This window comes from Coregonus clupeaformis, chromosome 15 (assembly GCF_020615455.1).
Source record: "Coregonus clupeaformis isolate EN_2021a chromosome 15, ASM2061545v1, whole genome shotgun sequence".
Taxonomy (NCBI): Eukaryota; Metazoa; Chordata; class Actinopteri; order Salmoniformes; family Salmonidae; genus Coregonus; species Coregonus clupeaformis.
In genome coordinates, this window is record NC_059206.1 from 37,109,780 (window position 1) to 37,136,926 (window position 27,147).

The window sequence follows — 27,147 nt, forward strand, 5'->3', positions numbered from 1 at the left end:
GTATGTGTTACTGTTCGTTTAGCTGATGATTGCATCCAAAACATTGGCTCGAGGGCTGTGAGATGCCGATCGGCATGCTCCGACTGTTGCATGAATTCACAATGGAAATACAATGAAATCTAAAATGTATTTAATTATTACTCTCACAATTTCACACATTTTCAACATATATTTCCCCCATTCTACTCTTGACAAGGAGTTCCCTTATTCCACCACTTGGCCCTGTGCATATGCATGGTCATGGCTGTGTGTAAATCTACACACTCTCAAGCAACCGGTCATATTGACAAATCTCACACTTTGCGTGGAAATAATCCCACGCATGGTTTACGCACAGATGTGTGCCTATACATGATTGATAAATGAGGCCTCGTGTTTAACAGGTTAACATTGCCTCAGAACAGTAGGATTTCTGGATTTCTCCTACTGTTGCAATTCATGTACAACAGACCAATAACATGAAGGTTTTCCAAGATGGCTTATTTTCAGTTTATCAGGCAGACACACCTGGAGCATTGTCATGGCCTGAGGCTCCTGCCAATCTTTTGCCAATCATTCACATCTTTACAATCTGACTTCATCTTAATAGTCTGTTGTTATTCAAATAAATGAATAGGAACCATTTTCACAGAAAATACATACACATAAACATTATCACATTAACCCAGGTCCTGTATCAGCAATAACATAAAATGACATATTTGATGAACCCATGTCTCATAAGAAGGGCCCTTCCTTTATCCTTACCAAGTGACCTGAACAAGAAAAACTCTGGGTCCTAGTAGGCCTGGAAAAAGGTGGTTCCCAAGCAAATTATTTTGTATGTATAAATGATTTATGAATGTACAAATGTTCCTGTTAAAGCTACCAATCTTGATCCTGAAGAGACCAGCCCAGTCAGACAAGGTTAGCCCCATCTGTATTGTCTGTACCCCTCACTGTGTTACCTATTGTCACATCACATTCCTGTCTGTCATCCACAACAGTGACATTAAGGAGCAATGTGGGGGTCTTCTGAAACATCCTGTTCTTTATTGAGACACTCCAGGTTGACCGCGGCTGAAGATGTCACTCTGAAAGAGAACAAAACGACCCAGAATTCCTCCATGTGCCACCGAGAGAGATCAAAAAGTTGTCTTTGTCTGCTATTAATTCCCTTTATGCCATTCCTATTACCACAAGGGCATATGTGACTGGCAGCTCGAAGAATTGGGATGGATAATTGAACTAAACTCAAAAAGTCTAATTGGGATTGATATAAATGAACTATCATAACCTTCTCTGTTCTCAGAAAATAAATGTGATACTTATAGTGAAATGTTACAGTAGTGTTAATCTTTCATGGAGATGCAATCAAAGTATGTTTATATAAAATTACATAAAAGATACAAGAATGCATAACAAAAATGAGCATATTGACAAAATGTTGATGATTTGTCAAACTGTACGTGCCTTCATGTGTAATATGCTGTTGTATAGCACCCTCTTGAGGTTATAATTGCACACTGCATTTAGACCATATGGAGCAAACAAGTAACATTTTGTAACTGCAGATACCTTTCTAATAGAAATAAACAGGAATCTCAACATATCACAGAAAATTCAGAGGTGTAGGTATGTCCATGTGAGTTTTAAAGGGAATAAAATAATTCAGAGACAAACATTATCACTCTTCTTCACCTGTCTCAGCAAGGAGCATTGACTTCTGAGGTTTAATTAATTTTGTTAAGTTGAAAGTGCACAAATATGAACTAAAATACTTTTATGTAAAGCAAATGTAACAAAGAAAAGGACTCAAGCAAGTTCCCTGAGATTGACTTTTGCCTTCTTGCTAAATAACTGCAAGCTGAAAATGAAAAATGACAGTGCTTGGAAGTAACACATTGTGTCTATGTCCTAAAAAGAGCTATTAAAAACTCATGTAAGAGTCATGTGTGCATCACTTTTGGGCACCTGTTCTCATATGTCCTGGTTGCGTCGCGGTATGATGATCTTGCGATAGGTCCGTCTTTCCGAGATGTTGCGTTTGACTTTGACCACGTGGGGTGAGGCCATCTCCAGATCCAGGGAGGGGCTGGAATGGGACTTCTTCAGGGTTCCCTCCTCCCCCTCCTCATCCACTGTGTCCTTACACACAGCTCTGTCAAACAGGTTGAGCTCGCTGTTTCCCACCTCAGTGTCGACTGACTGGTTCAAACCCTTCCAGGCCTCCAGCATCTGGATGTAGGCCTCGTAGCGACATTTCTGTAGGGAGAGGTGGGGTCAGAGGGATTGTGAGTTAGAGACCAAACAAGAACATACTCACACACACAAACCCACACCGACACACTCATCCCCCTCTCACACACCTCATGCTGCAGGTACTCCTCTCTGACTCGGTGTTCCTCCAGCTCCTTGGCCTTGGCCCTGCGGCTCTCAGGGAGACTCTGCTGCAGGTAGGCCAGGTCCTCCTGGAAGGACAGCAGCATGCGAGCATGGGACTGCAGCTGTCTCTCCTGCAGGGGGCAGCAGAGAGCCAGGCTCAGTGAACAGGCTCACAACACACCAGGTAGAAGGTGTCCCTAACCACAGATCTAGGATCCCTAAACACAGATCTAGGATCAGATTACCCTACTTGCCTCAGCACAACTATAGCACATACAGTGTCAAAGTACTACTATACCCCTAAATATCACAATTTACAAAGATGAAGACAATGCACTAGATTAGAAAACAAAGCAACAGGGACTCTGGGGAGTGAACCAAGAGTGCGAGAGTGTATGGTGAGTACAGTACCAGTTTGTGAGCAGACTGGGAGGCAGGCAGGATGGGTCTGCAGAACCTCCTCTGAGAGCCCACGGCAGCAGGGAAGGGAGGAGAGGAGTGCAGGGCTGACACCAAGTTAATACGGTTGATCCATGAGTTCATCTCTGCTGTGGAGCTGAGGACAACAATAAGTCCATGTACATAGAATACACTGTATTAGTTAACATATATCTAATATTAGTTTTATATTCTGTATAAGAACATATCATGTGAATTAAAGACAAAGTCATGGGATTATTGGACTGTTGCATCCTGATTCATTTGTTTGTTCCTTCACACCATCAAACATATTAGTCCCATGCGTAACAAACGTAGATTCACAATTCCAATACTACATATAGTTCCTGTCTCTCTCTGACACAACCGCTACCATACACACACACAGTAGACTCACGAGGCCTGGAAGAGGAAGACCCTCCAATCGGCGGTCTGCAGACGGAAGACATGTGGTCTCTTGGTGTAGTCTGCTGCCCGCTCTGCCAGGGCATGGTGCACACTGACCACCTCCTCTGTACTCTGCCACTCTGCCATCTTATACTCATCCTGTGGGGGTGGGGGGTTGGACAAGGTAACAAGCAGTGAGGGATTAGTGTGAAAGGCATCCTGGACATTATCAAGAGGCCGTGCAATGGAAAGTATGGAAAAGGAGGAGTTGACAAGAAAGAGGAGGAGGAGGAGATGACTTTAACCTTCTGTAAGTAGAGGACCATTCCCTTCAGCACTCCATTGAAGGTCTTCCAGCTTCTCTTCCCCCAAGGAGCTGTCAGACACAGTTACATTACATCACTCCTGAGGTCAAAGGATTCTTCTCAAACACACTCACACACTAAATAATTTAGTCAGACTGATGAATCATCAAAAGATTAATCAAAACACTATGATGCTATTGTACACGGTTCATTGCCCTGACATTTTAGTTCCTATGTTTTTGTGCAAACAGTGTCACAATCCAACTCACTGCGTTTGCCATCGATGTCAGCGTGGGTCTTGCGATTGAGAAAGCCCTGTTTGAACACTGTGGCCTTCTTGTCATGAGGCACATCTTGGAACGGGTTGCTCTTGGAGCGCAAGGGTGCGTCCTCTTTAGCGTCCTCCGCCAACAGCATGGAGCTCTTCAGTTCCTTCTCATCACTGCACAGGGCATATAGAGAGGGGAGGGGAGGAATGAAGAAGCAATGGAGATTAAATAAAAGAGGAATTAAAATATGAGAGGTGAAATGAAATCCAAATATATTGGGGAAAGCAACAGGAAGGCTTACAGTTTGTATATCAGCATTGGGGACAAAGGGATACTGAACAGCTGGTGGTAAATAGTTTAGAATAATGTTACCCACTTCCTTGTTCTTAAATCAGACTACTTACACTGCCCATTCCAGAGGCTCGTTCTTAATGGAGTTGTAGAGAGCCTGAGAAAGAAACAAGAGAAAGAAGGACACTGAAAGGACACTTAAGTCTTACATAAGGACACTTAACAGTCTGTACTGAAATATTGAGTAGGTGTGGAATGAGGAGTATAATCTTACCTTTAACAGCTCCTTGCTGAAGTTCTCACCCACATTCATCCCATCCAGGTTGGAGATGAAGCTGGACACAGACATGGCTTTACCCACATTCTGAGGACAGACACACAAACATGATGTTTAAATGTGTACATAACCCACAACACCATTTCCTTTCAGTGAAAGTCCTGAATATCTGCATGTTTGCCACAGTATTTCATCACTGCAGTGGGGACTCACCTGTCCATGCAGATCAGAGTTCAGAAGCATCACAGCACAGGTGAGTGTGAGTACTTCTCCTGAAGAGGAGAAGGTGTGAGGGTTGCACTGCTGGAAGCGACAGGAGAAATGCTGCAGTACTCGCTCTCTCTCCTGGGTCTCACCGATTAGCACCACCACCCTCAGGAAAGACCTGGGAGAGGCGGGCAAAATAGAGGAAGTAGAAGATGATTTATCAATGGAAGATGTTAATTTAAGAGCATTACTTGTTACTATTATAGTGAACTAGGAGAAATCTCATTAGAAAGTGTGAAGGACTTACCTCAGGCCTTGGTCCAGACTCTGACCGGTGAAGTCAAAGAACTTGAGGTACTCCTCCCCAACAGCTTGGCTAAAGACATTGCTGAATTAGAGAGGGGCAGAGAAACAAGGACAGGTCAAGTTCATGATTCAAGGTGACACATTCTGAGAAAAAAAACTCTGAACATACTGCATAAGACCCATGTAATGTAAAGTTTGGCCACTCCGTGTTTTGCAGCCTTTAGTTCTTACTCTTTGTCTAGGTGTTTGACCACGTCTGTCTTGTGGATCCCATCCAGCCTGTAGAGTCTTTCAGCCAGCCTGCAGGCCCTCTCCCTGTCCAAACCTCCACCATTCATATGGACCACCACTGGTTCTGAGGCCTCCGTTTGCTGTACCTGAGACTCCAGTTGCTCTCCACTTCCTTCCCTGGGCAGCAAACATGAATCCTCTGTATACTCTTTCGGTTCCAATTGTTCTACCTGCTTGGAATGCTCTGTCTGCTCATCCTCTTCTGTCAATTCAGTCAGTGCAGTCTGCGCTGGCTGTTCAATCTCTGAGTGTTTCTGCTCTTCTGTATGGTCTGACTGTTCAACAAAACGTAGTTCTAACTGCTTTGAATGTACTGGTTTGTTATCTGTCTGCTCTGACTGTTCCGTCTGCTCTGACTGTTCCGTCTGCTCTGACTGTTCCGTCTGCTCTGACTGTTCCGTCTGCTCTGACTGTTCCGTCTGCTCTGGCTGTTCCGTCTGCTCTGACTGTTCCGTCTGCTCTGACTGTTCCGTCTGCTCTGAATGTTCCGTCTGCTCTGACTGTTCCGTCTGCTCTGAATGTTCCGTCTGCTCTGACTGTTCCGTCTGCTCTGACTGTTCCGTCTGCTCTGACTGTTCCGTCTGCTCTGACTGTTCCGTCTGCTCTGACTGTTCCGTCTGCTCTGACTGTTCCGTCTGCTCTGACTGTTCCGTCTGCTCTGACTGTTCCGTCTGCTCTGACTGTTCCGTCTGCTCTGACTGTTCCGTCTGCTCTGACTGTTCCGTCTTTTCTGACTGTTCCGTCTGCTCTGACTGTTCCGTCTGCTCTGACTGTTCCGTCTGCTCTGACTGTTCCGTCTGCTCTGACTGTTCCGTCTGCTCTGACTGTTCCGTCTGCTCTGACTGTTCCGTCTGCTCTGACTGTTCCGTCTGCTCTGACTGTTCCGTCTGCTCTGACTGTTCCGTCTGCTCTGACTGTTCCGTCTGCTCTGACTGTTCCGTCTGCTCTGACTGTTCCGTCTGCTCTGACTGTTCTGTCTTTTCTGACTGTTCCGTCTCGCCTGATTGTTTTGACTGGTCAGAATCCCTTGAGTGTTCCATCTGCTCTGACTGTTCCGTCTGTTCTGACTGTTCTGTCTCCCCTGATTGTTTTGACTGCTCAGAATCTTCGGAGTGTTCCATCTGCTTTGATGGTTCTGTCTGTGGTTCCATCTGCACTGAAAATTCTGTCTGCTCTGAGTTCATTGTTTGCTCAGAATGTTGTGTCTGTTGCAATTGTTTTGATTCTAAACATTCTGTCTGCTCTGACTGTTCCGTCTGCTCTGATTCTTTTGATTGTTCTGAGTGTTCTGTCTCGTCTGACTGTTCTGCAGGTTGTAAATGGGCCTCTTCAGTTTGCTGTTCTTCCTCCCCTGACTGATTTGAATGCTCTACCTGGTCGGACTCTACAAGTTTCTCAGACTCTTCTTGCTGCTCTGTTGTCTCTGTGTTGTCTTTGTATTCACTCTGTTCTGTGTGGTTAGGCTCTGACTGCCCACTGTGTTCAGACTTCTCTGTGAGTTCTGACAGTTCTTTCAGTTCAGCTGGCTCAAACAGGTGCTCTAAGAGTTCTATCATCTCAGATTCCCCCTCACTGTCTGACTGTTCCCTCCCCTCTGACTGCTCGGTCTGTTCCGTCTGCTCGTCACAATCTCCATTATAATCTAAATTAGTTACAGTCTGTTCCTTCTCCTCCTCCTCTTCCTTCTCCTCATAGTTCGTAGAGCTTGATCCTTGCTCTGAACTCATCAGTATAGTTAGCACTCTGCCAGTCTGTTCCTGTTCCTCTCCCAGTACAGAGTCTAGACTCTCACTCTCACTCTCACTATCCAGCCCAGTCGCTGACTCTCCTGTCTGTACAGGGCTAGGAGCTCGGTCAGAGGGTGGGATAGTCTCTTCTGTCACAGGCTGTCCCATCCCTTTCTCTGTCTCTGGCCGTGGAGAGCTTCCTAAAAGAGAGTCTGAACACACAGACACCCATATTAACATTGACCGAGTTACTCTGTACTTTATGAAGTAAAAGTGGCATGAGAAGTCAAAAGCATTTGAAAGGGTTGCATCTATCAGAATATGTCAAGAATTATTCAATGAACTGTACAAAATTAAAATTGGGGTGGAACGATCAGTGTTTAGAAAAATGCAAGCTGTATGCTAATATAAGTAGCAAAGCCCATGCCCCGCCCACCTAAGGATCTCTCCTTTTCAGACATCTATTTCCTGTGTTTGGGGGGTGCAAAATCCACTTGTCACTTAAATCATGTCGCTGGATTGATTGCTTTCATTTTACTCAGGTGACTCTTTCCCACTCTTGCTTGTGTCATTGTTTTTTTCCCTTAACGTAACGACTGCAAAAACATGTGTAATTACCCATCAAACACACTCCGGTAATGGCTGAAATGAGCTCAATACATTGGCTTTCCGTTGCATCTATAAGAATGCTTCGTCTGAGATTAAACGCACCGTCTCGACACTTACATCACAAGAAAGAGAAGAAAGTTAACTTTATGTTGATGGGTGTTGATTTTTTGCGCAATTGTAAAAAGTAATGATTTAATACAGTTGAAATCTTTACAAATTAGATGCGCTGAAATAAAAGCAACTTCAGAAAATGAACACTTGGATTAAAGTTAAATTATGTCTGATTTCGCAAATAATGTAAAGTATGTATTGATAGGTGTAATTTAGAGCCAGGCGTTTTGATTTTAAATCGCATAGTATCCTTCTCTTGACACACTTGTTGAATTATGCAAGAATACATGACAACAACAGTAATTAATAATTAATGAGGCAGTCTAGCCACAGGTATAAGCGACAGGGCAAGTTTTTGGTGGTTGCAGCCCAGTTCCACCCCTTTATATACATTTTGTCATGTATGCAAATGAAAACAGTGTATACAGTGCATTCGGAAAGTATTCAGACCGCTTCACTTTTTCCACATTTTATTACGTTACAGCCTTATTCTAAAATGGATTCAATAAAAAAAAATCCCAATCAATCTACACACAATACCCCATATTGACAAAGCGAAAACAGGTTGACATTTTTGCACATTAAAAAAACAAAAAAAAAACGAAATACCTTATTTACATAAGTATTCAGATCCTTTGTATGAGACTCGAAATTGAGCTCAAGTGTGTTTCAATATGCTTTGCGTTGTAGTCACGACAGACAAAGATATATAGTTAAGCAAACTTTACTAGGCATGTTGTCAACCCGCACATTCATGCAGTAAGTCCCAACTGGTTTCCGTTTCCTGTGTAACATCAATACGAGTAACATCAATATTGCTACATGTTCTCTTTATTTTTTTTATTTTTTTTTATTTTTACAACAAAGGCAGACTCCACCTAACTTTGGCTTGTAGTCCATGTCTGCAATAAACTGGAACGTGAACTGAATGTTGGTTTACTGTCTCTGACTGTCCATTAATTATTATTATTTTTACCTTCCCACAAAGTCTTTCAGGTGTATAGGTCTTCGGATGGCCCTACCAGACCTTGTGTGGGGAGTGTTGATTACATCAGGAGGTGCTTGACCTGAGATGTTTGGATCTACTTGTTGAGGTGCAGCGTCCACCTCTAGGTTGTGTTCAGCACCCTGCTGGGTGTCAGCTGGTGGTCTGTTTACTGGCTCTGTGCCAGGCTCCTCAACAGTGGGGAAATCCTCCTCTATTTCTCTGCTCTTCCTCAGGTGTCGCCTGTTCCTCCTGAAGACTTGTCCCTGTTCTGTCTTCACCTCATAGGACCTTTGCTCCACTGGTCTGACTACTGTGGCCCTCTGCCACCAGTGTTTCTGTCCTGTGATTGGCTGAACTCTCACCCTGTCATCTCGATGCAGCTCTGTAAGATCCTTAGCAGAGGTGTCGTAGTACTTCACCTGTTTCTGCTGTCTTTCTTTGAAGTTCTCCAGCTGACAGTTTACCATCCCCGGTCTCAGAAGATTTTCACTCATTATAAGTAGTGTCTTTGTACGTCAACCCATGAGCACCATTGCAGGGCTGCTGTCTGTTCCTTGTGACGGGGTATTTCTGTGATCCAGCATGGCCAGGTATGGGTCAGCACCTGCTCTCTTTGCTTTTGCCATCAGTCTTTTGGCTGTTTTCACTGCCGATTCCACTTTCCCATTACTTTGCGAGTATCCTGGAGACTATGTTTGTGTGTAAAGTCCCAAGCCTTGCTGAAACTTGGGAACTCGTCTTAAGAGTACTGGGGACCATTGTCTGAGTAAAGGATGTCAGGTATCTCATAGCGTGCAAAGTGTGTCTTCAGTTTTCGAATGACCGTTTTCGACTGTGTGTTCTCCAAACGGTCCACTTCCCAGATGTTGGAGAGATAATCAACTGTGACCATGTAGTCTCTGTCGTTGAACTGGAACAGGTCAGTCCCTATTTTTTCCCAGGGACGCTTTGGTGCTTCATGGGGCCTCAACGTTTATTTCTGCTGCTTCATACCCCATGCTGTGCAGGTACTACATTGTACTATGTATGTTCACAGCTGTGCATTCATGCCTGGCCAGTAGACACACTCGCAAGCTCTTCTCAGACATCCCTCTGTTCCTATGTGTGAGGAATGGATTCTCTGCATTATCTCTGACCTGATGGCAGTAGGCACAACGACTCGCTCACCTCTGAAGATAACTCCATTTTGCACACTCAGCTCATCTCTGTTGTGAAAATACATGGCTACTTCCAAGGGTACATGTCCTTTCACTTCAGGCCACCCCTGCAGGATCACATTTTTCAGTGTCTGGAGCTCCCGATCCAGCTCAGTGGCTCTCTGGATGTGCTTTAGTCTCTTGCTTGACACAGGGAGGTAGTGTATCATATTGATTGATTCCACTTCGACCTCCACAGGGCCTCTGTTGTCTTGTTCTGTGAGGTATGCCCTGCTCAGGGTGTCAGCCAGAACCACATGTTTTCCGGAACGTATCGGAGACTGACCTCATAGTTTTGGAGTCTCATGAGCATGCGTTGTAGTCTTTTTGGTGCGCTGAGGAGAGGCTTTGTCATGATGCTCTCTAGAGGCTTGTGATCTGACTGCACTTCCACAGTTCGTCCATATGTGAATTGGTGGAACCTCTCCATGCCAAACACCACTGCAAGCAGCTCCTTCTCTATCTGTGCATACCCTTTTTCAGTCTCTGTCAGGGCTCTGCTGGCGTATGCTATTGGTTGTCCTCCCTACATCAAGGCTGCTCCTTACCCACTCTCTGAAGCGTCACACTGTAGTACAAGCTGCTCTGTTGGGTTGCAGTATTTCAGCACAGGGGTCTGTGCAATGGCATCCCTGATTTGATTGAAAGCCTGCTCATGTCTCTCTGACAACTCCCAAAGTGAGTCCTTGTGTGTTAGCTGTCGCAGTGGCTCGCAGAGCTCCGTGGCGTGGCTGCAGAACTTGGCTAGGTAGTTTACCATGCCCAGGAAGCGCTGCACCCCCTGCACATCTGTAGGCCTAGGCATCTGTTTAATGGCTGTCACTTTTCCTGGGTCCACTTTCAACCCCTCTGATGTTAGCAGGTGGCCAATGTAGGGCACTTCCTTCAGCCTGAGCTGCAGCTTCTCCGGATTCAGCTTGATATTGAGCTTCCTGCATCTGTCCAGGAGCATTTTCAGGTTTTTGTCGTGGTCCAGAGTCGCCGCTTCATCGTTGTCTCCTTCTCCCACAATCAGGATGTCATCTGCAATGATTTTGACTCCTGGAAGACCTTCCATTGCCTGGTTCAACTTCCTCTGAAAGATCTCTGGGGCTGGACTGATTCCCATTGGCATGCGCAGCCACCTGTAGCGTCCCATGGGAGTAGAGAACGTGGTGCGATTGCTGGATTCCTCCTCCAGTTCCACATGCCAAAATCCATTTTTTACATCACAAACAGAGAACACGCGTGCTCTGTTCAGATCAGGCAGCACGTCTGCAATAGTGGGAAGTGGGTAATGGCTCCTCTTGAGCGCCTTGTTGAGAGGTTTCGGATCAATGCACACTCTTAGTATTCCAGACGGTTTCTTCACTACGATCAGGCTGCTAATCCAATCTGTGCTTTTTTCAACTGCTTTTATCATCCTTCTTTTCTCTAGACCACTGAGCTCCTCTTTAAGTGGTTTATATAGTGCTACTGGCACTCTTCTCTTTGGCAGCTGGACGGGCTCCACTCGTTCATCCACTTCCAGCTTCAGTTTGCCGGATAAGCATCCATCTCCCTGGAATACATCAGAGTACTCTTGTTTAATTTGCTCTTTAGTCCAGGATCCTGTTGTTTTCTCGATGGCCAGGATGTTGTGATGCTGCACAGTAATCAACTCCATTGCCTGGATAGCCTTACTGCCTAGAATGGGCCTGTGCACATTCTTGTTGACTACGATGAACTCAACTCGGTAGGTTTTCTTATTGCGTGGATTGATCACTTTAAGTGTAAACTTCCCCAGTGGCGTCAAGAGTACTCTTGTTATACATCACCAATACCTGACTGCAGGGCTCTAGGTGACTGGCTTTTATGAGGTTTGCAGGGATAACATTACAACTAGCACCACAATCTAGCTGAAATCTGACTGACTTTTTGTTGACCAGCATGGTTGCAAAACGAGCTGCATTGGGGTCTGTGGTTTTCTCCTGCACCACGTTGATGCTCTCTGACTTTGGCCCTAGTGTGATGCAGAAAACATCCTCATCGCTCTCTGAGTCAGCTAACGCATTTTCCATTGCCAGGACTCTGTTTCTCTTGCTGGTCCCTGCACTTTTGCAAACCGTAGAGAAGTGATTGTTTTTTCCACAGGTTTGACATTTTTGTCCATATGCAGGGCATTTTTCCTTTTTCCTCTCATGTGTCCGTCCACAGTATCTGCATTGTATAATGCTCTGTCCCTCTGTAGGGTCTCCTCTCCCTCTCTGTCTATCTTTCTGTGTTACTGCATGCACTGCTACAGGGCCCTGCACATTTATGACTTTAGCTCTCTGTCTGAACTGTTCTGCAGCTCTTCCAATCTGTATGCATTTCTCTAAACTGAGATCAGTCTCTCTGAGTAAGCGCTCTCTTAAGTGTGGGTCACATGTGCCACACACAATCCTGTCCCTGATAAGAGAGTCTGTGATTACTCCAAAGTTGCAGGTGGCCACTAGAGTCCTCAATTCAGTGAGATATTTGTCTAAACTCTCATCTTGGCCCTGACTTCGCATGAAAAAATTATATCTCTCAATTGTTTCATTTTTCTTGGGATCACAAAATGCATCCAGTGCTGCAATTACTTCCTCAACAGAGATATTGTCTTTTGTACTGCCCACACATAGAGTCTCACAAATCTCTCTGCCTTTTCCCCAATGAGATAATACAGTAGCTTCACTTTGTAATCCTCAGGTTTTTCTCTCATTGTAAGAGCCATGTACAAATTGAATTCCTCTTTCCATCTTTTCCAGTTCAGTGCTAAATTACAATCATCAAAGTCTATTTTTCCCGGAGGTTTCAGTGCATTTTCCATGGCGATTTATTCGTAGAATGGAACGTTAGCTACTCACAAATCTGCTTGTATCCAATAGCCAGCTAGCTATTGGATACGATAGCTAGCTAACGTTAACGTTCGGCGCGATGACTAGCCTGTAAATGCGGCACTTTTTCAAACTGCCGCCTGGGATGTATTCTTCCTTTACATCGATGAGATCCAGGTTCTTTTGAGTACCGCTGCCACCATGTTTTAATATGCTTTGCGTTGTAGTCACGACAGACAAAGATATATAGTTAAGCAAACTTTACTAGGCATGTTGTCAACCCGCACATTCATACAGTAAGTCCCAACTGGTTTCCGTTTCCTGTGTAACATCAATATGAGTAACATCAATATTGCTACAAAGTGTATCCTGTTTCCATTGATCATCCTTCAGATGTTTCTACAACTTGATTGGAGTCCACCTTTGGTAAATTCAATTGATTGGACATGATTTGGAAAGGCACACACCTGTCTATATAAAGGTCCCACTGTTGACAGTGCATGACAGTGCAAAAACCAAGCCATGAGGTCGAAGGAATTGTCCGTAGAGCTCCGAGACAGGATTGTGTGGAGGCACAGATCTGGGGAAGGGTATCAAAACATTTCTGCAGCATTTAAGGTCCCCAAGAACACAGTGGCCTCCATCAATCTTAAATGGAAGAAGTTTGGAACCACTGAGACTCTTAGTAGAGCTGGCCGCCCGGCCAAACTGAGCAATCAGGGGAGAAGGGCCTTGGTCAGGGAGGTGACCAAGAACCCGATGGTCACTCTGACAGAGCTCCAGAGTTCCTCTGTGGAGATAGGACAACCTTCCAGAAGGACAACCATCTCTGCATTACTCCAACAATTAGGCCTTTATGGTAGAGTGGCCAGACAGAAGCCACTCCTCAATAAAAGGCACATGACAGCCCGCTTGGAGTTTGCCAAAAGGCACCTAAAGGACTCTCAGACCATGAAAAACAAGATTCTCTGGTCTGATGAAACCAATCCTGAACTCTTTGGCCTGAATGCCAAGCGTCACGTCTGGAGGAAACCTGGCTTTGCTCATCACCTGGCCAATACCATCCCTACAGTGAAGCATGGTGGTGGCAGCATCATGCTGTGGGGATGTTTTTCAGCGGCAGGGACTGGGAGACTAGTCAGGATCGAAGGAAAGATGAACGCCGCAAAGTACAGAGAGATCCTTGATGAAAACCTGCTCCAGAGCGCTCAGGACCTCAGACTGGGGCGAAGGTTCACCTTCCAACAGGACAACAACCCTAAGCACACAGCCAAGACAACACGGGAGTGGCTTCCGGACAAGTCTCTGAATGTTCTTGAGTGGCCCAGCCAGAGCCCGAACTTGAAACCGATCGAATATCTCTGGAGAGACCTGAAAATAGCTGTGCAGCGACGCTCCCCATCCAACCTGACAGAGCTTGAGAGGATCTGCAGAGAAGAATGGGAGAAACTCCCCAAATACAGGTGTGCCAAGCTTGTAACGTCATACGCAAGAAGACTCGAGGCTGTAATCGCTGCGAAAGGTGCGTCAACAAAGTACTGAGTAAAGGGTCTGAATACCTATGTAAATGTGATATTTCCGTTTTTGATTTTTAATACATTTGCTAAAATTTCTAAAAACCTGTTTTTGCTTTGTCATTATGGGGTATTGTGTGTTGATTAATGAGGAAAATCCATTTTAGAATAAGGCTGCAATGTAACAAAATGGGGGAAAAGTAAAGAGGTCTGAATACTTTCCGAATGCACTGTATATGCAAGTGAGGCACATATAATTTTATTTATTTTATCACAAAGTATATATTTTTTACCTGATATACAGTGAGGGAAAAAAGTATTTGATCCCCTGCTGATTTTGTACCTTTGCCCACTGACAAAGACATGATCAGTCTATAATTTTAATGGTAGGTTTATTTGAACAGTGAGAGACAGAATAACAACAAAAAAATCCAGAAAAACGCATGTAAATTTTTTTTTAAATTGATTTGCATTTGTCACGCCCTGATCGAGAGAACTCTCGTTGGTTGGGTCAGGGTGTGAGTTTTCTGTTGAGTTCTATGTTATGTATATCTATGTTTAGGATCTAGAATGTGTATTTCTAGGTTTGGCCGGGTGTGATTCCCAATCAGAGGCAGCTGTCGCTCGTTGTCTCTGATTGGGGATCATACTTAGGTAGCCTATTTCCTACGTTGCATTGTGGGATCTTGTTCCGTTTAGGCTTGTATGTGTATAGCCTGAGGACTTCACGTTACTGCTTGTTTTGTTGTATGTTTATTGAGTTAATAAACATGTACGCTTTTCACGCTGCACCTTGGTCCGACCCGTCTCTCAACGATCGTGACAGCATTTTAATGAGGGAAATAAGTATTTGACCCCTCTGCAAAACATGACTTAGTACTTGGTGGCAAAACCCTTGTTGGCAATCAGAGGTCAGATGTTTCTTGTAGTTGGCTACCAGGTTTGCACACATCTCAGAAGGGATTTTGTCCCACTCCTCTTTGCAGATCTTCTCCAAGTCATTAAGGTTTCGAAGGCTGACGTTTGGCAACTCAAACCTTCAGCTCCCTCCACAGATTTTCTATGAGATTAAGGTCTGGAGACTGGCTAGGCCACTCCAGGACCTTAATGTGCTTCTTCTTGAGCCCATCCTTTGTTGCCTTGGCCGTGTGTTTTGGGTCATGCTGGAATACCCATCCACGACCCATTTTCAATGCCCTGGCTGAGGGAAGGAGGTTCTCAGCCAAGATTTGACGGTACATGGCCCCGTCCATCGTCCCTTTGATGCGGTGAAGTTGTCCTGTCCCCTTAGCAGAAAAACACCCCCAAAGCATAATGTTTCCACCTCCGTGTTTGACGGTGGGAATGGTGTTCTTGGGGTCATAGGCAGCATTCCTCCTCCAAACACGGCGAGTTGAGTTGATGCCAAAGAGCTCTATTTTGGTCTCATCTGACCACAACACTTTCACCTAGTTCTGCTCTGAATCATTCAGATGTTCATTGGCAAACTTCAGACGGCCCTGTATATGTGCTTTCTTGAGCAGGGGGACCTTGTGGGCGCTGCAGGATTTCAGTCCTTCACGGCATAGTGTGTTACCAATTGTTTTCTTGGTGACTATGGTCCCAGCTGCCTTGAGATCATTGACAAGATCCTCCCGTGTAGTTCTGGGCTGATTCCTCACCGTTCTCATGATCATTGCAACTCCACGAGGTGAGATCTTGCATGGAGCCCCAGGCCGAGGGAGATTGACAGTTATTTTGTGTTTCTTCCATTTGCGAATAATCGCACCAACTGTTGTCACCTTCTCACCAAGCTGCTTGGAAATGGTATTGTAACCCATTCCAGCCCTGTGTAGGTCTACAATCTTGTCCCTGACATCCTTGGAGAGCTCTTTGGTCTTGGCCATGGTGGAGAGTTTGGAATCTGATTGATTGATCGCTTCTGTGGACAGGTGTCTTTTATATAGGTAACAAGCTGAGATTAGGAGCACTCCCTTTAATAGTGTGCTCCTAATCTCAGCTCGTTACCTGTATAAAAGACACCTGGGAGACAGAAATCTTTCTGATTGAGAGGGGGTCAAATACTTATTTCCCTCATTAAAATGCAAATCAATTTATAACATTTTTGACATGCGTTTCTCTGGATTTTTTTGTTGTTATTCTGTCTCTCACTGTTCAAATAAACCTACCATTAAAATTATAGACTGATCATTTCTTTGTCAGTGGGCAAACATACAAAATCAGCAGGGGATCAAATACTTTTTTCCCTCACTGTATGAGTGCATAACAAAGTGACATTTTACAATAAATGGAATACCTGAATTCCCACCAAAATGCCTGACCTTGTTTTATTCTAAAAATATGGAGCATCTTCATCTATTGTCCAACTGATGCATTTTTTACCTTTTAACAATTTATAACATAAGAGTTAGCCTGTGATTAGTTTGTGAACAATGACTAGGGCCTGCACTCACCATGGTCCTCAAATAGCTGTTGTGCTGAAGCCTCCGCTTCCTGTGTATGTGCTGCATGCTCCTCCACATCTGGGCTTGGTGTATCACATGCCTGGAATTGCAACAGCAGTTGTCAACAATAAACATCGGGCCAGGAAGAACTTGTGATTAAGTAAGACGTGGGTTGATCATCACTCAGACAGAAGGGACCTTGGTCTCAGATGACTGATATGTATAACGGTATATATTCCATCCACCTCTTCCCCACCTATGACTGAAACCTAAATACTGGTGTCTATGAACACAGAGGTAGTGGTATTTTATCACCCTAAATATTATCTTCCTCTTGCACTCTCTCAGACAGACAAACACACACACACACACACAGTACCCAATGCTATCATCTCAAACAGACACACAACCACAGTCCCTCCCTGTCGGGCTGACGTACCGGATGGGAGTTTTCACTCTGGTCTGTATCCAGAGGCAACTGTTGCTCCGGTCTATTGTGCTTCTCGGTCTTCTCCTGGACAGACAGCTCTATGTTTATCACTGTCATACAGGATTCATGCTGCTGCTGCTGGTGGAGGGACAGCGGGCTCACAGTCCAGTCCAGACTGGCTGCTCCACTGGAGTCCAGCTCATCAGCCAAGCTGTTGTCAGTCATGGGGAAGGGCGTGTCAGGGGAAGGGTCAGGCATGTCCCACTGCACTGTGGCAAAGGACAGAAGGACACTGGGACAGGTCATGGGGTACACAGGTAAAGTCATGGAGTCCCAGTGCTCATCTGGCTCCTCAGAGGTCCTTCCAGTCTGAGGAGAGTTGTCCTCTTTCACCCTGTCTGCCTCGTTCACCTGCTCCCCCATCTCTCCCCACCCAATAGCCTCCTCCAGTGGCCTGCTTGGTGGTGGGAGCTCCATAGAGGTCCATGTCTGGCTGTCTGGCTCCCTGAGGTCTGGGAGAGGAGAGCACACCCTAGCCTCCTCCATAACCTCTCTCTTCACTCAGTCCTAAGCAGAGAGATACGGTTCAGCTTAGTTCAGTCTCGTTCCTCTGTGCAGGGCAGGGTAACCATCTCGGAATTAGGTCACAATGATGCTGTCATGGTAGACTCCTGTGGTTGGTTACAGCTTCCGGTGCTGCCCTAGTAAGCAAGAACATTCATGTACAATAAAATGACTACACAACATACATTCATGCAAACCCCAGAGTAACTACTGACTCCTCGCTCATAAATTCCCAAAAGTAGTGTTTGTAGAGTAGGGTGACCAGACGTCCCCAATTTCCGGGGAGAGTCCCTGATTTTGGTGACCTGTCCCTGTCTAGAGCTGTCCCCGGAAATGTCCCAGATTTGCCTTCAGAAAGAAAAAAGCAACTCTAGAAGTTAAATTGAGGCTGATAATTCAATAATCAAATGCTGTATCCAATCAGATTTGCATGTAAAAATGTCTGTCCCTGTAACAAAATCTTTGAGAACCTTATAAGAACGTTTGATCAGTGATATATTGTGACCACCGCATGAACAACCATGGCCAGAAAGTGTTGCCTCAAACAGCATAGGCTACCAAACTTGGATGATTCTGAAATTACTAAATAGGCTAAGATTAAGAAAACTGTTGAGAGGTAATCCATTTCTCTGTTATAATTAATACAAATATTTGAGAGGCATATAGTGAAAATGTATAGTTAAATATAGTTTCATACAAAAATATACACTACCAATCAAAAGTTTGGACACACCTACTCATTCAATTTTTCCTTCATTTTTACAATTTTATACATTGTAGAATAATAGTGAAGACATCAAAACTATGAAATAACACATATGGAATCATGTAGTAACCAAAAAAGTGTTCAACAAATCAAAATATATTTGAGATTTGAGATTCTTCAAATAGCCACCCTTTGCCTTGATGACAGCTTTGCACACTCTTGGCATTCTCTCAACCAGCTCCATGCGGTAGTCACCTGGAATGCATTTCAATTAACAGGTGTGCCTTGTTAAAAGTTCATTTGTGGAATTGATTTCCTTCTTAATGCGTTTGAGCCAATCAGTTGTGTTGTGACAAGGTAGGGGGAGTATACAGAAGATAACCCTATTTGGTAAAAGACGAAGTCCATATTATGGCAAGAACAGCTCAAATAGCAAAGAGAAATGACAGTCCATCATTACTAAGAGACATGAAGGTCAGTCAATCCGGAAAATTTCAAGAACTTTGAAGGTTTCTTCAAGTGCAGTCACAAAAACCATCAAGTGCTATGATGAAACTGGCTCTCATGAGGACCGCCAGCGGAATGGAAGACCCAGAGTTACCTCTGCTGCAGAGGATACGTTCATTAGAGTTACCAGCCTCAGAAATTGCAGCCCAAATAAATGCTTCAGAGAGTTCAAGTCACAGACACATCTCAACATCAACTGTTCAGAGGGGACTGTGTGAATCAGGCCTTCATTTTACATTTTACATTTTAGTCATTTAGCAGACGCTCTTATCCAGAACGACTTACAGTTAGTGAGTGCATACACATGGTCGAATTGCTGCAAAGAAACCACTACTAAAGGACACCAATAAGAAGAAGAGACCTGCTTGGGCCAAGAAACACGAGCAATGGACATTAGACCGGTGGAAATTTGTGTAGTTCCCACCGTAAAGCATGGAGGAGGAGGTGTTATGGTGTGGGGGTGCTTAGCTGGTGACACTGTCTGCGATTTATTTAGAATTCAAGGCACACTTAACCAGCATGGCTACCACATCATTCTGCAGCGATACGCCATCCCATCTGGTTTGGGCTTAGTGGGACTATCATTTGTTTTTCATCAGGACAATGACCCAACACACGTCCAGGCTGTGTAAGGGCTATTTTACCAAGAAGGAGAGTGATGGAGTGCTGCATCAGATGACCTGGCCTCCACAATCCCCCGACCTCAACCCAATTGAGATGGATTGGGATGAGTCGGACAGCAGAGTGAAGGAAAAGCAGCCAACAAGTGCTCAGCATATGTGGTAACTCCTTCAAGGCTGTTGGAAAAGCATTCCAGGTGAAGCTGGTTGAGAGAATGCCAAGACTGTGCAAAGCTGTCATAAAGACAAATGGTGGCTATTTGAAGAATCTCAAATATAAAATATATTTTGATTTGTTTAACACTTTTTTGGTTACTACATGATTCCATATGTGTTATTTCATAGTTTTGATGTCTTCACTAGTATTCTACAATGTAGAAAATAGTAAAAATAAAGAAAAACCCTTGAATGAGTAGGTGTGTCCAAACTTTTGACTGGTACTATATATATATATATATATATATATATATATATATATATATATATATATATATATATATATATATATATATATATATATATATATATATATATATATATATATATATATATATATATATATATTTCGATGCAGCTATGAAATGAAAGCCGATCTAAACAGGTACAGTACACCAAAGAGAAAATACCAGTCTGCTGCCTGCTGTCTAAAATCTACTCACCAATACTGGCTACCTGACCAATATATTAAGACTCTTACAGTAAGACATTTAAATTAATAAATTGTATTCATTTTCTAAAACTGGACTATGGTGTGAGATTAACATTCTTTAAATTGACAGAAAGACAAAATCCCAAAATATAGACCAGTGGCGGTTCATGTCCCTCTCACACACAAACAGCCATGGTTCAGTGACAAACAAACCAGAGCCTCTAAAACATTAAAATGTAAGCCAACACTCACCATTCACTTCTGTATACCAAACACTGTTATTTTATTTTATAAACCCTGTTTACTTCTCTCTCTTTTGGCGTGGCACGACGGATGCACCTTGCAATTACTTTTGCTGAAACATTACAGAGGCGCATTTACTTCCTGACCACAGAAGAGCAGCCTCCTCAGAACGAGATAGAGATAGAGATTGAGAGCCAGCGGGTTGGGGTGTGAGCAGGTGTCCTGAATATTAATGTCTACTGCTAACCATGAACCATTAAACACAGCTTGGTAACGATTCATGTGAAGCCTCATATTAAGCCTCAAGTATTCAGAATTGCGCTGTCATAAAAAGAAGGGCAACGTGGAAAAGGGTACAAATACTGGACACCTATTCCCTCCATTTTAAACTTTCACTCCATTTCTGTCTGTTACTCTCTCAGTCTTCTCTTCAATAGTCTACTCACGTCACATAACCGACATCCGGGACAGTGCTTGGCCACACTTCCTGTGTGGGTGCTCATTTTTCATTTCCTGTCAGGGTGCTGGGCTGGTACTCCATCTACCAATAACAAAGAGTGGTAGAAAGTTAGAATGATAAATGGACCGTTTCTTTCTGCACCTCATACTTCCTCATTGAATCTGTCCGATTGGGATTTTCAGATCACTGAGATTGTATAAAGACCCACACGTGTTGTACCAACTCTTTTACTCTTACATTGGAGTCTGGATAAAAACTTTACAGTCATCAACTTTCTTTAGGTATAAGATTTGAAGGTATTCAGGAGGTCATAGGTTCCACTTGAAATATAATTTGAGGAAAATTGTTCCCGTATGCAAGCACAATACAGGCCTATCTATTGTTTGGTGTATTTACAACAATAGTCTCTGTAATTGGATTTGAATGTTGCTGGTAATTAAGTCTTCAGATTTTAAAAGTTGAGGAATAAATGTACATTGATAAGACAGAGATTTCAGTTGTCCTTTAAATTACCAGCATAATTTAGCCAAATTAGGGAAGGAAGTTATAAGGAACAGCGACAAGAAGACAATGGCAAAGGTTTAGTGCAGCTGATGAACCATTACATGAACTTGTGAATGTCCCAGTAATTATGTGGATCTGTTAGTATCCCCTACCAGTGGACCGTTGTATTAGCACACATTTTGCATGAGACTCTAGAGTCTAGAGGTGTTGAAGCAGCCCACAGGCTATCAGAATGGGATGCCACACTGATTGTAACCACATTGACTCTTAAACAACACGACCAAAGGCGCTACATGACATGTACAAATATGCAGAAATCAAACCACAAACTTGAATGATACCATAAATACCAACAGACTAACATGGTTAAAATACAGTATATTATTAATGTGTGGAAAAACACCAGATGCAAACTAGTCATAGCAGAACACGGCTGCGATCATTAAAAACTCAAACACATTAAATGCACCGTTAGATCTACAAAGTTAATAATGTCCCTAAAAACAACCAAGGTTTCAGAGAGTAACACTTGCCAATTTCGTAGTAAACTTGGATATCGACTTACCCTTTCAAGCTTTCTCAAGGGGTATCATATGATCAGTTAGCTAGTTGTGCTTTAAGTCAGTCTGCTGGGAAAACCTCTTTATTGCTATGTAGACAGACAGTTTACAGCACACGGCGTAATCCCTCCAATGACTTGTCAATCTGGGTGCTGCAGCACAGACCCACAACAAACAAGTCTTACAGACTCTCTCACTCACACAGTGCAAGCCTGGGGTGTCACAGAGAGGACGCATGCAACTCACAAGTCCTGATCCACTCCTCCTCTGTGACAGATACCTCTCATCTCCAGACAACAGATCCCAGACTTCCGCCTCCCTCTGCTCCTCTGCAACACGGATATGCCTGGGAAAGACAGGCGAAGGGGGAGGAGAAGTGGCATGAGAAAGAGCTGAAAGAGGCAACAAAAAGGAAGAAAAGGCACATTGTGATTGGCAGTCAGCGAATGAGAACAAAGACACCTGAGAGCATTGGGCCCCTGCCCACAGCCTAAAGGCAGACACACAGGTTTGGGGAGTGGCTGAACTTCATTCCTGCAACACTGACTGACACAAGTGAGTGAACTGGTAGAGCCTCAGAGCACAGCATGCATTCTTATAAGCAAATACTTATGTTAGCCATGAGTCCCAGTGGACCATATTCCCCCATGTCTACTTACAGAGGAAGAAGATGCTGTTCCAAGACAATATTCCCTCTGTTTCTTCCTAAGAATTGTTCCATGTAAACCTCAAAATAACAATAAAGGTAAACAAGCACTTTGCATGTGTTGACTTCATAAATTATGTTGTTTTGTAGCCCTACATACAGTAGGACACCACTTGTAGGGCTAGTTGTTGTGACAAGTAGTATGACTTGGATCTATGCTTCTTGAAGACTGGCTTCTTGAACAGTAAACACGTCTCAAATCACCAAACAACCCCCTACTAGACCCCCTCGACAGAATGCACTAAATGTATCTTATATGAATAAATATTAAACGTACCTTTACCTGGCAAGTGGCTACTACGCTTGAATAGACGGCCAACACACATGCAATGAGTACTCCTTAACTGCGGAGGCGGTAAAAGTGGGAGAAGCGCGAGGCACTATAGAGAGAGAACAACAAAACGAAATAATGGTACGTCACTTTCACGCGACGATTACTGCTTTGCTTTGTTCCGTACACGGCAGCAACATCATACACACCCATCTTGTAAGATAGTTTAGAAGGTTTTAAAACATGTTTATCGTTTATTTGTGAGTAAACTATGGCCAAGTCAAAAGATTTAAAGGTATTCTTGGAGTCGTCTCTGAATGAGATTTTTAAAGCCACAGTGAGTGACATTTTAGAGTCAGTGGACCAGACATTGTCTGAGTACAAGGGTAAAATACAACGAATTGAAACTGAGAATGAAGATCTTAGACGAAGGCTGCACGATCATGACAATAAGGATTCGATAGTTAAGGGTACGTACATAATGCACAATTGGCTTAAAAACAGGGGGGAAAACACCAGCGCATCTATCGATGCACACTTGGTTGCATAATGGCGAGGTAGGCCTAGCTGTCCTTTGTTGTCCAAACTTGAGGTACACGCCGCCCTCAAGATGGCCACCGAGCCTAGCTGATCCTCACTCTGTTGCATGTTTACATGTCCTTTTCCAGGCACCCATTGAAACCATGGATAACAGTTTACATTTTTTTACTTGAAAATGTGTTTTGTTTTGCACAGACCTTAGAAGTAACCAGGATGCTGTTCACCTCCCTGACTTGTCAAGGAGGACCTGTTCCAGCCATTCATCTGTCAGCCAATCCCAGAAGCCAATCAAAACACAGGGTGATGAGAGAAGGAGCTCCAGGAGACAGCAGAAGGACAAAATGCCTCAGAGCAGAGGGTCTGTCTCTATTACGGATCCAGCAGCTCAGCAGGAACCAGAATGCCTCCAAAACATTTCCGCCTCAATGTTCAAAAACATAAAGACAGAACCTGATATGGAGGATGACTACGCCATAGACCTCTCAAAGCCCCCATCTCCTCTCAACCTGGCTTCGAAGCAAATTAAGACAGAGAGCGCTGAGGTGAACTACATCATTCCTGAAGAGTATGATGAATACCTTCAGTCACCACTGGACACAGATGTGGACTCTAGAGACAGCGACAGTGAGGTCAAAGTCACCATAGTGTCTGACAGTCACATGGCCATGGAGATGGGAGACGACGAGGGCGGCCATTTTGTTGAGTCGGAGGGAAGGCTGCGTCACAATGATACTGGAGAGGCTGAGCCAGAAGAAGACCCCTTCCTGACATACTACCCTGACATGGGAACTGACCCTGCTGGGATGAGTGGGGAGGACATTTTACCCACTTTGAACTCTGCAGAGCCCTCTAAAAACGCACAAGGCTTCTACAACTGCACCCAGTGTGAGAAAACATTTAGTCGAGTGAACTCCCTCAACATCCACCTGAGGACTCATAGTGGAGAGAAGGCCCACTGCTGCAACTACTGCGGAAAACGCTTTGGCCGGGCAGACCTGCTCAAGTCCCACAAACGCACTCACACGGGAGAGAGACCGTTCAGCTGCGACCTCTGTGGGAAGAACTACGGTCACCCGGGCCAGCTCAGGATACACAAGCGTGTTCATACTGGAGAGAGACCGTACAGCTGCCCACACTGTGGGAAGCGATTCAGTGAACACAACCAGCTTAAAGTCCACTTACGAACTCACACAGGAGAGAGGCCATACAGTTGCACTGTGTGCGCCAAAACCTTCAGCAACGCAGGTAACCTGAGGATACACCAGAGAATCCACACTGGTGAGAAGCCTTACTGCTGTGTACAGTGTGGCAAGAGGTTCAATGGTATGGGGGACCTCAAAACACATTACAGGATTCATACAGGGGAGAGGCCGTACCACTGTGACCTGTGTGAGAAGACCTTCAGCCAGGCAGGCCACCTCACCATACACAAGCGGATGCACACAGGAGAGAAACCGTACACATGCTCAGAGTGTGGTAAGAGGTTCAGCGTGGCGAGTAGCCTCAAGCTGCACCTTAGGACTCATACAGGGGAGAAGCTCTTCAGCTGCTCTTACTGTGGGAAGAGCTTCAGTAGGTCTGGCCATCTGAAGAGACACGAGCAGGTCCACACCAAGGAGAAGGTCTACCCCTGTGACCTTTGTGGGAAGACCTACACCGACCAGTCATCCCTCAAAAAGCACCAGAAGACTCACAAAACTGAGGAGCTGAGGACTGAGGAGAATGAGAGCAGTACCAGTGGGACTGATGTTCCCCATAACCTGGAAATAAAGACTGAGGACTGAGACTGTTATGTCATGTTACTGTATGTGTTACAGTGCAACAATATATAAATGGCTATTTAATGTTGATGTATCAGTACGTTGTAGAAACACTATGCTGAATTTCACAAGAAGTCAAGCTTAGATTTCCCCAAGTAGTAGGACAGGCACCTGCTTTTAGTGTATGTAGCCTAAGAGCTACTCTTGCCAGTATTGAAGTATGGTAATGATTGTCATTCGTGTTAGAGCCTTTCTATGTATAAAGTGGTAATGTTATTTCCTCTATCAACAAAATGTTGATTTTCTTAAAAAGAGTGTCATGCATTTTAGGCTGTGCAAAGTGTAAATAATGAAATTCACCAAAATGACCTAGAGACAAAACATTTTATTTAATCTATGAACATGTCACTAATTTTCACAGTTAATGGTTTTAGAAACCATACTTTTAAGACATTGTTACACTATTATTTTGGTAAGAATGATGCCAAACTTTCAAAAGGATTTATTATTCAAAGTGTAATTAATAGGCCGATGTATTGTGGCAAATGATACATCAAAACATGGACTCGTTACTGAGGATCTAGCCTAAATATGGAATATAGTCTGTGCTTTTAGTCCAAATTAAAATAATTTATCAAAACCAAATACCTGTATTCCTCAGTTTCTACAATGTTGTATTTATTTCTACAATTTTCTTTTGACCTTTTATCATTCTGACACCAGCATTCACATCAGTTGGTATACAGACACAACCAAATGCATAATCCTCTCAGACAATACAGTAGGTGTTAAGAACATTTTTGTTAGTAATTCATTACACGCCTTTGATACAACAGCAAAAACATATGAAATGACATTGGCATACAAACACATTAGCCTACATATCAAAATAACTGAGTATGCTCAACATTTGATTACATTTACTTTCTAGGCAGGCTTATTTTCTCGAAGGCCTTTCCATCCCTATAAATGCAGAATGAAGTAAGTAAAAACAAAGATATAAAGGAAGTAAAAAAAACTTTTTGCCCATATGCTAATTTGGTTTCACCTTAAATCTGATAATTGTTTTCTACTGGTAGTCTACCTACATATTGTGTCCTCATCAATACCTGACATTGTCAGTTTTGGACCAAAACTACTTCACACCATAATAACCAGACTTCTACCTGTACAGTATGTGTGTTGAGGGATCATCCTGAGTTGGCTTTATTTCCGGTACAGCAGCAGCCAGGTTTCTGTGGTAGTATTTTCTCTTTGGACAGGTAAAGCACAGGCTGAATACTGCTGCTAATGTCCATGAAGCCAAAGGCAATGTAGTGGATGTAGCACTGGAATACATCAGGGGAGAAGTATTGCTGGAAGGGGAACAGAGCCACGGGAGGGAAGTAGTTAAAAACAATGATTGCCAATATGATGAGGACCATTTTAAAGGCTCTCTTCTTGACGGGGTGCATCTCGTCGCGGCCCGGCCCAGACTGCTTCAGGGCCCACAGGATGGCGACGTTACAGAACATCATGAAGGCGAACGCCGCCAGGATCATGACTGTGAAGACTATTTCAAAGTTAAAGATGTTGCCCACACACTTGGCGGCGGAGTAGGCCAGCGTGACAAGCCACATGACGGCGGCAAGCACGGGCCGGTGGCGGCGGTCCTTGAGCTCTGTGAAGGTGATTGGGTGGAGCACGGCCATGTAGCGGTCCAGGCAGATGCAGGAGAGGAAGAGCGGCGAGGAGTCCTTGACGCCATAGAAGAAGCGCAGCACGTACCAGTTGCTGGCGGTGCTCAGGTAGACGATGTTGGCCAGCTCCAGAGGGGGGATGAGGCAGAAGAAGGTGTCCAGGATGGCTAGCTGCAGGATGAAGATGTCCGAGGTGGTGGAGTCACTCTTGTTCTTGTGCAGGAGCCACAGCACCATGACGTTGGCTGGGATCCCCAGGAACATGTTGATGAACTGCAGCGCCAGGTAGAATAGAAGCACAGCTGGCATGCCATCACACTGCTCATACACAGTCTTGTCCCGTATGCTGGAGTTTAATGGTCTGTGTGAAATGAAGAGCAAAGACGAGTTGAAGAACACCTCCAT

At 44.1% G+C, this 27,147-nt stretch overlaps 3 protein-coding genes across 5 annotated transcripts; 1 reads left to right on the plus strand and 2 right to left on the minus strand.

The window, feature by feature from the left end:
• Nucleotides 1-113: 113 nt before the first annotated feature.
• LOC121582522 (PH and SEC7 domain-containing protein) lies at nucleotides 114-22,173 on the minus strand. Of its 2 annotated transcripts, XM_041898382.1 has the most exons (15): nucleotides 21,792-22,173; nucleotides 20,709-20,803; nucleotides 16,983-17,674; nucleotides 16,553-16,643; nucleotides 5,076-7,074; nucleotides 4,846-4,926; nucleotides 4,545-4,716; nucleotides 4,329-4,418; nucleotides 4,168-4,211; nucleotides 3,764-3,936; nucleotides 3,495-3,565; nucleotides 3,200-3,348; nucleotides 2,776-2,920; nucleotides 2,349-2,495; nucleotides 114-2,244 (listed from the first exon to the last, which is right to left on the minus strand). In XM_041898382.1, exons 3-15 carry the CDS (start codon nucleotides 17,517-17,519, stop codon nucleotides 1,960-1,962), a joined length of 3,984 nt encoding a protein of 1,327 aa, XP_041754316.1. In that variant the 5' UTR covers nucleotides 17,520-17,674; nucleotides 20,709-20,803; nucleotides 21,792-22,173; the 3' UTR covers nucleotides 114-1,959. The 2 variants fall into 2 exon arrangements, with proteins under 2 accessions (XP_041754316.1, XP_041754317.1); XM_041898383.1 differs by lacking the exons at nucleotides 20,709-20,803; nucleotides 21,792-22,173 and adding an exon at nucleotides 20,272-20,573.
• Nucleotides 22,174-22,926: 753 nt separating this feature from the next.
• Nucleotides 22,927-25,690, plus strand: LOC121582533 (zinc finger protein 664). Of its 2 annotated transcripts, none has more exons than XM_041898401.2 (2): nucleotides 22,927-23,233; nucleotides 23,499-25,690. In XM_041898401.2, the coding sequence occupies exons 1-2, from the start codon at nucleotides 23,035-23,037 to the stop codon at nucleotides 25,085-25,087; spliced, it is 1,788 nt and encodes a 595-aa protein (XP_041754335.1). In that variant the 5' UTR covers nucleotides 22,927-23,034; the 3' UTR covers nucleotides 25,088-25,690. The 2 variants fall into 2 exon arrangements, with proteins under 2 accessions (XP_041754335.1, XP_041754336.1); XM_041898402.2 differs by having other exon boundaries at nucleotides 23,142-23,233; nucleotides 23,545-25,689.
• A 563-nt stretch (nucleotides 25,691-26,253) lies between these two features.
• On the minus strand, nucleotides 26,254-27,147 carry LOC121583484 (proteinase-activated receptor 3). Its single transcript, XM_041899633.1, has one exon. The coding sequence runs from the start codon at nucleotides 27,145-27,147 to the stop codon at nucleotides 26,254-26,256; it is 894 nt and encodes a 297-aa protein (XP_041755567.1).

What these genes read in the sequence shown, in the direction of transcription:
- LOC121582522 (XM_041898382.1), bottom strand. Translation starts at nt 17,519, where the DNA reads ATGGAGGAGGCTAGGGTGTGCTCTCCTCTCCCAGACCTCAGGGAGCCA. An exon ending in CCCAGTCTGCTCACAAACTG is followed by an intron (nt 2,496 to 2,775) that starts GTACTGTACTCA and finishes TGCCCCCTGCAG; the next exon opens with GAGAGACAGCTGCAGTCCCA. An exon ending in AGGAGTACCTGCAGCATGAG is followed by an intron (nt 2,245 to 2,348) that starts GTGTGTGAGAGG and finishes CTCTCCCTACAG; the next exon opens with AAATGTCGCTACGAGGCCTA.
- LOC121582533 (XM_041898401.2), top strand. Translation starts at nt 23,035, where the DNA reads ATGGCCAAGTCAAAAGATTTAAAGGTATTCTTGGAGTCGTCTCTGAAT. An exon ending in TAAGGATTCGATAGTTAAGG is followed by an intron (nt 23,234 to 23,498) that starts GTACGTACATAA and finishes TGTTTTGCACAG; the next exon opens with ACCTTAGAAGTAACCAGGAT.
- LOC121583484 (XM_041899633.1), bottom strand. Translation starts at nt 27,147, where the DNA reads ATGGAGGTGTTCTTCAACTCGTCTTTGCTCTTCATTTCACACAGACCA.